The sequence below is a fragment of the Solanum stenotomum genome, chromosome 5 (assembly GCF_019186545.1).
Source record: "Solanum stenotomum isolate F172 chromosome 5, ASM1918654v1, whole genome shotgun sequence".
NCBI lineage: Eukaryota > Viridiplantae > Streptophyta > Magnoliopsida > Solanales > Solanaceae > Solanum > Solanum stenotomum.
Window position 1 is genome coordinate 8,151,273 of NC_064286.1, and position 9,883 is coordinate 8,161,155.

General features: G+C 34.6%; 1 protein-coding gene across 1 annotated transcript; it reads right to left on the reverse strand.

Moving 5' to 3' along the window:
- Positions 1-8,837: 8,837 nt before the first annotated feature.
- LOC125863641 (uncharacterized) lies at positions 8,838-9,554 on the reverse strand. The gene is made up of 3 exons (XM_049543688.1): positions 9,455-9,554; positions 9,059-9,294; positions 8,838-8,999 (listed from the first exon to the last, which is right to left on the reverse strand). The coding sequence occupies exons 1-3, from the start codon at positions 9,552-9,554 to the stop codon at positions 8,838-8,840; spliced, it is 498 nt and encodes a 165-aa protein (XP_049399645.1).
- Positions 9,555-9,883: the final 329 nt, after the last annotated feature.

A 9,883-nucleotide genomic window follows, 5' to 3' on the forward strand; every position in this document is an offset into this window, starting at 1 on the left:
ATCAATTGAATAGGAGTGACTCTATGAGCATATCTTTTGTGGAAAATCCGATTGCTTACTTTGCTCATAGAGATAATGTGATTGAAAGCGCTTCGAAAAATGATATGTTTCTTTCTGAGGGTGAACTTGCATGTTTTAATTCTTCCCTAGTGGTTGATCATTCCCTCTTTAAGTATAATATCTTATTTGAAGATGATGAATCACTCCTAGTGATGTACCTAGTGGTGTGAAGCTGGAGAGCAGTATAGTTCTTGATAGCTATACTTGTTATAGTAACCCACTATGGTGTGAGGCTTTCCCTCCCAAAGATGGAAATCTCTTCTTGGAAGATGAGAGTACTCTTGTGGGGAAGGAATGTGATGAGGAGGAAGGTGGTGTGTTTTTTTCTGTTACTTTTTCTTCTTGGTGTGTTTCACTCCTTGATAGTATGACCAATGCTTTTGAGCCTATTGGTAGTCATACATATGAAAACAACCTAGATAAGGTTAATTTGCGAGACACCTTTCTCTATTACTTGTTTACATATGATGAAGCTCATGCTGTTGAGTGAAGTATATTGTTTGAAGGAAAGAGTACCAACCTGGTAAATGGATGTGCACTTGATCCTAGTACATGGCTTGCCTTTCCATTTAACCCCAGTAGTGAGCTGAATTGTAGCCTTGTGTGGGAATGTTTGGTCGAAATGGCAAGCATATGGGGGTTGACATTGTTAATTCCTTTCCCTATGCAGTAAAGCTCTTCTTGAGGTTTTACCATTCACTTGAAGAGCCTGCATTGTGTGTGGTGAAGGATAGCTTCCTAGACCCTTTTTCTATTTCTTACCCTGAGCATGATCTTGTTGAATGTGCAAGTAAAGTTTGTACCTTCCTGTACTATCTCTTTGCATATGATGAGATCCTTAGTTGGATCAGAAGTGCATTACATGTGGATTAGGGTATCCTTGAGGTCTACACTTGTTGGTATGACCCTGTTCTGTGGAATTTCTATCCTTTTGATCCCAGTGAATGTATGAAGGTATTTGAACGAGTGAAAGTATCATCTTTTAGGTGGTATTACCATGTGTTGAGAAGAATAATCATTGTCCTTGTTCTCCATCTGTGGGGTTGATAGCCATGACAATAGATGATGTTTGGTTGTTCCTTGAGTTTGAGTCTTCTCGGTTAAATGTTTTAAGTGCTAACCTTTGTACTATCCCTCATACTAAGAGGATAAGCTTCTTTCTTATGATCTATGTGATTTTACAAGGTTTGGATTCGAGGACTCAATTTTACCTACTTGACATAAGGGAGGCCTTGTGCTTGATGGGATGTGAAACCAATGAGGGCTTACATATGAATTTGTTTAAGTGTATTGGTTCCTCAGCTCTACCCCTTTGTCAATGTGTCTTACTTAGCCAAGTGTCTATTACTTTGATGGGTTGCAAACCCTTTGTTGCTACTTGTGACGCTTGGTTATATGTTAAATTTATGCATCATTGGTATGGTGATGAAATTGTTATTGTTAACGCTAACCCTCATGCCATGAGGATCTTTGTACTGTTTGCTTCCCCTATGGTTTTGCAAGGTATGGATTCGAGGACAAATCCTTTTCAAGAAGGGGAGAATGATGCAATACAGATTGCCCCCAACCCATTCATTCACGAATTTCAACGTATTGATAGATCATTCTCAAAGATGGAGGTTCGTGGGCATGGGAAATGCGCTTCAAAAGAGCTCCCAGCTGAGCAACACCTTGTGTGGATGATAGCTTGGAGCGTGGGAGGTCCAACGAGGCAAAGAGGAGCAAAAGAAAGTGTTGCTCCATTCGGCGAGGTGCCAGCTACTTTGGTGATTTGCCGAACCCCTTTGGCGAGGGTTCCAGGATCGCCGACTGATCCAATGAGCTGCAGAGAAAGACTGTCCATTCGGCTAGCATAGAGGACATTCGACGCATCGCCCTTTGAACCCTAGACCTCCGAAAGTTACAACAAGCCATCTAAGGAGAAGCCAGTAAGTAGGGTTCTCGCCGAACCTATTTGGCGGATCGCCGAGCCTTTTGGTGAGCCCGACTTGGCTCGCCCATTGACCCATTTTCAGGTCACTTTTGGGCCCATCTATGTAATAATGCCTAACACTATAAATAGGTGTCTTAGGGTTCATTTTAGACTTGGACGATTTTGAATATTGATGAATGATATATTGAACTCAGTTTTTGAAAGCTTGGTAAGCTTTTGTTGAACCTTGTTTAGAAACGGGGGTTGCTTGGGATATCGATTTCCTTGAGGTCTTTGTAAGAGTTAGGTGCTTGATTGTGGATTAATCGATTGAGGTCTTTAGGTTTAATATACCTTTAGGTTGCTTTTGATTTCCTTTTCTTGTGTCTATCTGTTTATCTGGATTGGTGCTTGTTAGGATCTAGATTGGAGGTTATTGGATTTAATACATCCTTTAGTTGCCAATTGTTTCTTATCTTGTATTTCTTCTTCTATCTTTCTTGTTTTTCCGCTGTTTATCATCGTTTCTCTTTTGAGAATCGTATCAATCTTTGAGTTAGTAGGATTGAAAAGAAATCAATTTGCAATATATACAGTATTGTATCACACTGTATATAAATGTATATACATACCTTATACATAGTTATACATCATTTATACATGAGTATACACTATTCATACAATATCAATACATTACATATACATATGATCATTTTGTTGAAAATAATTTTTATTGCCTGCAAATATATTGCTAATTTGGACTATTTTTTTTTTTATGTAAATAAAAACTTGATTACGTTTGGTGCAAATGATAATTATTTCATTGCACGTTTATGAAAATGCCCCTTAATTCAACTCCCACTTGTTCGTCGTCTATTTTATTACTGCAAGAGAGGTTCCTAATGACAATACAATTTCGAGCTTTGTAAATGATGAGTATTCAATCCAACCAAGTGTGGTGTTGACTAGAATAGAATGTCACTCCATATTTTTTTACAAAGATAATGTTCGGATCAATTTGCGTACACCTTAACTATTCTATTAAATAGACACATGTATGTTTGATCTCATCAACAAAACTTTTTGAGTAACTTACGGGACTAAGACTTGGATATATTAGAAGAAATCATCTAACATTTTATCTTTGTAATAATATAAATGCTAGTCTCCCATGACTCTAAATGAAGTTTGAGTATTGAGAGATGCTCTTGTTATTCCCAATAACACGACTCAGTAATAGATCGCTTCTTCCAAAGCGCTCCCCATTCGTTCTGCTCGCAACAATCCAATAAGTTCTCCGAGTGAAAAAACATTACAATAATAGATATAGAAAGGAAATAATACCTTGACAGAGTTATTTTTTCACGTAAATGAAACGACAAAAGAAAGAACATCCAACAAAAACGAGCAAAATCTTTCGTATTATAGTCTATTTGTAAGGGCCATAAACAGGGGGAGTCTCGCCAAAGCCCCCTCCTCCGTGTATATTTTCGGGTAAATATGTAAACTAGTAGGGGTCTCACCAAACCCCCCATCATCACGAGGTGACCTTAGCCTGGATGGTGGATTCTCACTAAGAAAAAGGTTGAAACTCAATTTGAAGCTAACTGGAGGTTCCCAAAACCTTTTTGGTCCAAGCTGAGAATTTTTTTATTAAATAATAGGAGTAAGTAAACCAACAACAACATACTCAGTGAAGATCTGATCCACAAGTGAGGTCTTGGGACCCTCGGCTTCAGTGCAATAAATCCAAATTTAAAGAAGAAGAAAACAATGTAGAAAACATAACATCTAACACGGTGAACAACAAAATAGTGTGATAATCGAAACATAGTAAACAATTGATGATGCTAGATATCAAAAGCACGAACTAGAAAATACGGCTAGTACAAAGCAAATCAGTGCATAAGATATATTCAAGAGACATAACAACAACAAGGTACAATCACCTAAACACATGAATAAATAATATCAAATACCAAGACAAAGACTATATGAATAGGCTAATATGACGACCGACACGGTGCTCTATACTACGATGCATAGAATAATCCAATGAATCAGTAAAAACATAATTTATAACATAGAAGAAGAAGTTTACTAATTCTAGCTAGAGAACATTACAATTTATACTAAATCTTAAACATTACTCCCTCTCTTTCAAAAAGAATGACCTAGTTTTCTTTTTAGTTTGTTTTAAAAAGAATGACCCCTTTCTTTTTTTGGCAACAATTTAGCTTCAACTTTCCACGTGACATTTTTAAGACCACAAGATTAAAAGGCATTTTGGTACATTTGACATAACTTTAATTTAAAACCACAAGAGTAAAAACTCTTCTTTCTTTTCTTAAACTTCGTTCCAAGTCAAACTACGTTATTTTTTTTTGAAACGGAGGGAGTACAATATATCAAATACCAAAAGACAAAGTATGCTTTTTTGAATTTGCTATCCTGAGTGTCTAAGATTTTGTAAAATTACGCTGTTGAAATAGTTTATTTTGAGATTAGTCTAATGGCAAACATGATTACAAGACCAATATATATCATCACGCATTTCCAACTTCGAATACAAAGTGGCCCGAGTCTTAGTATCCTAATTTTTTAGAGTTTCAGTACACCTGAATTATTAGGGGCTATGACGTACCAATTATTTTTATTATCAAAACATGTCTTAAGTACTAATCTACTATACATGTCATAATTACTAATCTACCATACGATATTGATATTTCAAGTAGGAGAAGTGTTGGAGCGGGAAAAAATAACAAGTTTAGATAATAATAAAACATTGTTTGTGAACTTAATTGGGAGGATCGTGTTTGAAAACATTTGTTGCATAAGGGCTTAGAAACAAGCTTTTCTATCGCAAAACTATGACATTCATGCTTTGTTTTGTATTATTCAGTTACTTTGTTGTTTCTGGAGGCTAAGAGTTCTTCAATCAAATGGACGATCCTTCAAGGTAAAAAAAACAACACAAAAATTATATAATGCAAGTTAAGTAGTTGATACTCACTAAGTCCCTATTTATGTGGAAGCTTTCGAATTTCAAAATGCAAACAAGTTTAAGTAGTTTATACTCCCTTCGTCCCAATTTATATGGCATATTTCAAATTTTAATATTTAAACAAGTTTAGGTACATAATTAATACTCCCTGTCCCAATTTAGGTGCATCTAGCCGTTAACATATATGTCTGCAACGACTTTAACATTGGTATAAGCGATATTAGAAATCATATTGTTTGAAGGCTTTTGGTAAAAGTCGTAGCCTTACTCTCTTCAACTTTTCTATGTCACTTTTTTGATGACTTTTTGTTCTTTTTAGCTCGGGCCACAACTTCAACAACTTTTGCTGTGTTATTATGTGAAATTAAAACATTAAGTCTTGTACAAATATTAAGTTTAGATGAATTGAAAGACTTATAATGCTTAACTTCATCTTGTCACATTCGTTGCAATGTTGAGGAACATCTCCCATCTTTCGCACTTTCTCTTTGCATTTGGAATATTCCCAACCTTATTTAGTTTTCACAATGCAATCTGACTGTTTGTTTTTGACCTTTTCATTGTCTTAACCTCTCATATTCCCCTCTCTTTTGGTTTCGTCGTGTTTCCTACTATAATTCATAATATTTGACAAACATTAGACAAATATGTTTTTATGGTAAATCACATCTTCTGGAAATGCAACCAACTTAAAGACAAATACAATATAAATTCGAAGTTTTAATTTTGAGCTATTTTATTTAGAATAGTCTTCGCTGAAGTGATACATGTTGAGTGGATAGAGATAAACTTGAGAATCTTTGAAAAAAGATATAGAGATTGGGAGAGAATTTCTAGAGAAATCGCATATGCTTGTAATTTTAGAAGTCCTGTTGGATGTAGCCACCTTTTGCGTAGTTTAGTCTTTTGATCCTTTCTAGTTTGGTAGCCATACTTAGTATGCTTGGATATTAGTTTTTTTTGTTTTACTTTTGAGATAACCACATGGTCATGTGTTGTTTGGTTATAGTTACGTAATTGAGGTCACTTGGTGATAAATATAAGATCAGTTACCAAAAAAATCAGTTCGTTCTAATGTGATCTCTGATAATGGGTGAATTTCTAGCAAACCCTAAAGTAATATTTGATAATGGGAGAATTTCTAGAATAGAATGAAAATCATTTCTACAATAGATCAAACTTTGTGAACTTGCTAAGGACTTCAAATTTTCAAGATCTGTGTCCCATGTCAATTATGGATCTATACTTTTGATTTTGCCTCGACTTATATGAGAAGAGAAAATTAGATCAAAACTTTGGATTTGTGACATAAGAAAGGAAGGATACCGTAGATGATTTTCGGAAAACAATTTACAAGGTAATTTATTGTGGTAGAACTTAGATAAACTCTTTGTGTGTATAAATTATTTATTTTGTTGTCCTTCTTTTTATTTAAGAAATTAACGTGGCCCTTCCTCCAACAAAAAGGTTGAATACTAATGGTTCGTTTGATTGAAGAACAAGTAATTTCTGAATTAATTATTTCATGATTTTTATTCCAATTTTAATATAGGATAAAAATAATATAATACTACCAGTACTAGAAAACAGTAAATTACTTGCGAATTTTACTTGGAGATTATTTCTGCAGAAATTTCCTACGAACTTTCATGCGGAAATATGAAATTTCTAAATTATAAACTTTTTTACTTGCGAAAAATAGTTTCCCAAAAAAATTGGTGGGTAAATTTGGCAGCATTTTCACAAAATTATTACCTAGGGAATTATTTGCGACAAATAATTTGTAAGTATTATATTCATAGGTAAATTCGCAAGTAATAAAAAAAAGATTTTTTTTAATCTTCTAGCAAGAAAATTCCTAGATAAATTTATTTGCAAATAATTACTTGGAAATTTACCTAGAAATATATGTGGTATTACCTGGGGATTCATGTTCTATGAATTTGGTTGGGGATTTACTTTAGGGTCTGTTTGGAAAGCCATCAGGTAATTTGAATTGGTGTAATTACTAGGGTAGTAATTACCAGCCTAGTAATTACACAGCCTGGTAATTACGCTGACCTGTTTGTTTGCCACAGTGTAATTATAGTGTAATTCCCTTTGTCTGTTTGGTTGGACGAATGTAATTACACAGTTAAATTTTAAAATAAATTAGATTTTAAGTAAATAATATTACAACTTAATTAATTAATGAATACAAAAGTTTTTTCAAGCCTAGATTTTCTGTAGCATCCGACAATTTAAAATGAATATGAAGAAGCTTGAAATTGGAAGTAGTCACTTTTGGAAAAAGTTCAGAATCTGGAAATTTGGCTAAGTTCAAAATCTGGAAAGTTGGCTAAGCGTAGAAATCAGTGAGTTTTTGGCCAACTTTGAGCAGTCATAACTCCTAGCTCAGGATGATCCAGGAGTAGTTCCAGTTATGTTTGGAAAGCCCTTGGAACGATCTTTCTAACGCTACCGAGTTTGCTCGATTCCGAGTTTGTATGAGAGATTTATGCCATTTGAAAGTTGGGCAGTTGGCAGGAAATTCGTCCAGAAATTTAAGGGCATTTTGGTCTTTTCACAAATCATTTCTTTTGAGGTTATATTGTTGTGTTAGGCTGATTGTGGATCATTTTTGTTCCATTTTAAAAGAGTAAGAGTTAGGGTTCTTGAGTGAAGAAGAGAAGAAGAGAGAAAGAAGAGAAAAAGAAGAGAAAAAGAAGAGGAGATCAAGGAGTTTCCGTCAATGATCGTTGTGAAAATCGTCGGGGGTGATCCCTATCAAGGTATGCGAGTTCTTTGTGTGGGTTGATCTTTTCCCCCAAACACCAAGCTCATTTTATGATTTGAGAAAAGATTGGATTTGTTGTTGAAGTTGTTAGTTGTTGTTGATGTTGTTAGTTGTGTTGTGGAAGTTATTGTTGGTTGTGGGACATGATTTGGTTGTGTTCTTGAGTTAAAATCTATTGTATATTGAGGGATTTTATGATCCTTAGTGTTGGTTGGTTCATACCCCCACACACCAACTCGTTTTTAATTCCAAGAAAAGATTTATTTTGGTTGTTGAAGTTGTTGGTTGTGTTGTTGAAGTTCTTGCTGATTTGGGACAGGATTTGGTTGTGTTTTTGAGTGGAATCCACTGTATGTTGAGGGGTTTATGACCCTAAGTGTTTGGGAAAAGAACCTTTGAAGTTAAGAGGGTTTAGAGTTGGCAACATGAAGGAGAAAAGTCACGCTGCTTTCACGAAACAAGTCTGCGTTGCGGCTGTGTTCCCTCTGTGAACAAAATCTGTTTTGTTTTCAGAATTTAATTTCGAAATTCTTCTTAAGTTTAGCTGTCCTAAATTATTCCTAATCATCATGGGGTCCTTCCAAACACAAATCATTACCCTTGAATTCATAATCCAATTCAAGGAGAGTTAGTTCCAAGTCAAGTAAAGTTAGAAGTCAAGTGAAGTTAAGAGTTAAGCTTAGAAGTGAAGTAAGTCAAAGCAAGTTTTCAAAGTTGTTCAAGAGTCTTTAGTGAATGTTTTAGCTTCATTTTTAAGACTTGAGTTTCAAGTCAAGTCAAAAGTATTGAGTTTCAAGTCAAGTCAAAAGTTAAGAGTTTCATGTTAAGTTAAGAGTTTCATGTTAAGCCAAGAGTTTAAGTAAAGTAAAGAGTTTAAAGTTGAGTTCATTTCTCAAGGTTATTAGGGAACTATGTATTCCAAAGAAGATTTAAAGAAATGTCTTTACATTTAAACAAGGTTGGAAACTGAGATTTTTTTTTTTGAGTAATTATCTCAATCAGCAGGAAGACATATGTTTTAAAAACACAAGAGCCAGTACATTTTTTGGGAGTAGTATCGAGCACCTAATTGCTCTAGCATTCTACATTTGTTGAGCTATTTCATCTCTCAGATTGCACATATATTGTTTATTAGTATCTGTCGGTCCTCGTCCAATGTCATCTTCATCAGAATCTGAGTCAATATCATTCAAACCGTGAGAATCTTCTATTTCCTCTTCCATGTGTTCTTCAAAATATGAATCCTGCCAATTCCACTTACGAATGAAATTATGACGTATGCAACATGAGAGTACAATCCAACCTTGTTTTTGATGGAATACGGAGGAGGAGTCGTTAATATAGAAAATCTTTTTTTCAAAACAACAAATGTCCTCTCTACGACATTTCGAAGTTTTGAATGTCTCAAGTTATAGAGCTCACGAGCATTTTGTGGTGCCTGTGTTTGGCTCCATTCTCTCAAATGATATCGTGCACCACGATAAGGTGCTAGAATGCCCTTTGTATTTGCATAGCCTTCATCAACAATGTAATATTTTCCTACAAAATTACAAGTACCAGCTTGAACTCTTTAGAAAAATAAACAATATCACTATCTGAATTATTAGTAAATTACCATTCGGAATTTTCAATCTATTTTGTGATCTTTCCTAAACAACATTTCTTAACACTCTAGAATCCGAAGCAGAGCCTTCCCAACCACTAAGCACATATTGAAATTTCATATCAAAATCAACAACAGCAAGGACATTTTGAGAAAGAACTCCTTTACGATTTCTATATCTCGGTTGTTCTTCCATGGTATTAGTGCAGGAATATGAGTTCCATCTATAGCTCCAACGCAATCCTTTAAAAAGCTTACAATAAATTTTAAAATATGACACAAAACAATTATAAAATTTTAACTAGTAAAAGTAAATGTAATGCTAAAAACTAACCTTGAACCAAGGATAAAAAATGGATTAGAGGATATTTCTTGCGAGATATCTTTTCCTGCCTGTTTCACATAGTATTTCCCTAATCGGAGACAAGCTTTCAAGCACATGTTAAAATAATGATTAATTGTTTCTCCTGAATGTTGAAAACGATTTTGCACAACTCTATTCCTTTCATTATGAGCTAACGTAAA

Coding starts and splice junctions, on each gene's coding strand:
- LOC125863641 (XM_049543688.1), bottom strand. CDS start 9,554: ATGGAAGAACAACCGAGATATAGAAATCGTAAAGGAGTTCTTTCTCAA. Junction 9,295..9,454: donor ATTTCAATATGTGCTTAGTG/GTTGGGAAGGCT, acceptor GTAATTTTGTAG/GAAAATATTACATTGTTGAT. Junction 9,000..9,058: donor CGTATTCCATCAAAAACAAG/GTTGGATTGTAC, acceptor TGGAATTGGCAG/GATTCATATTTTGAAGAACA.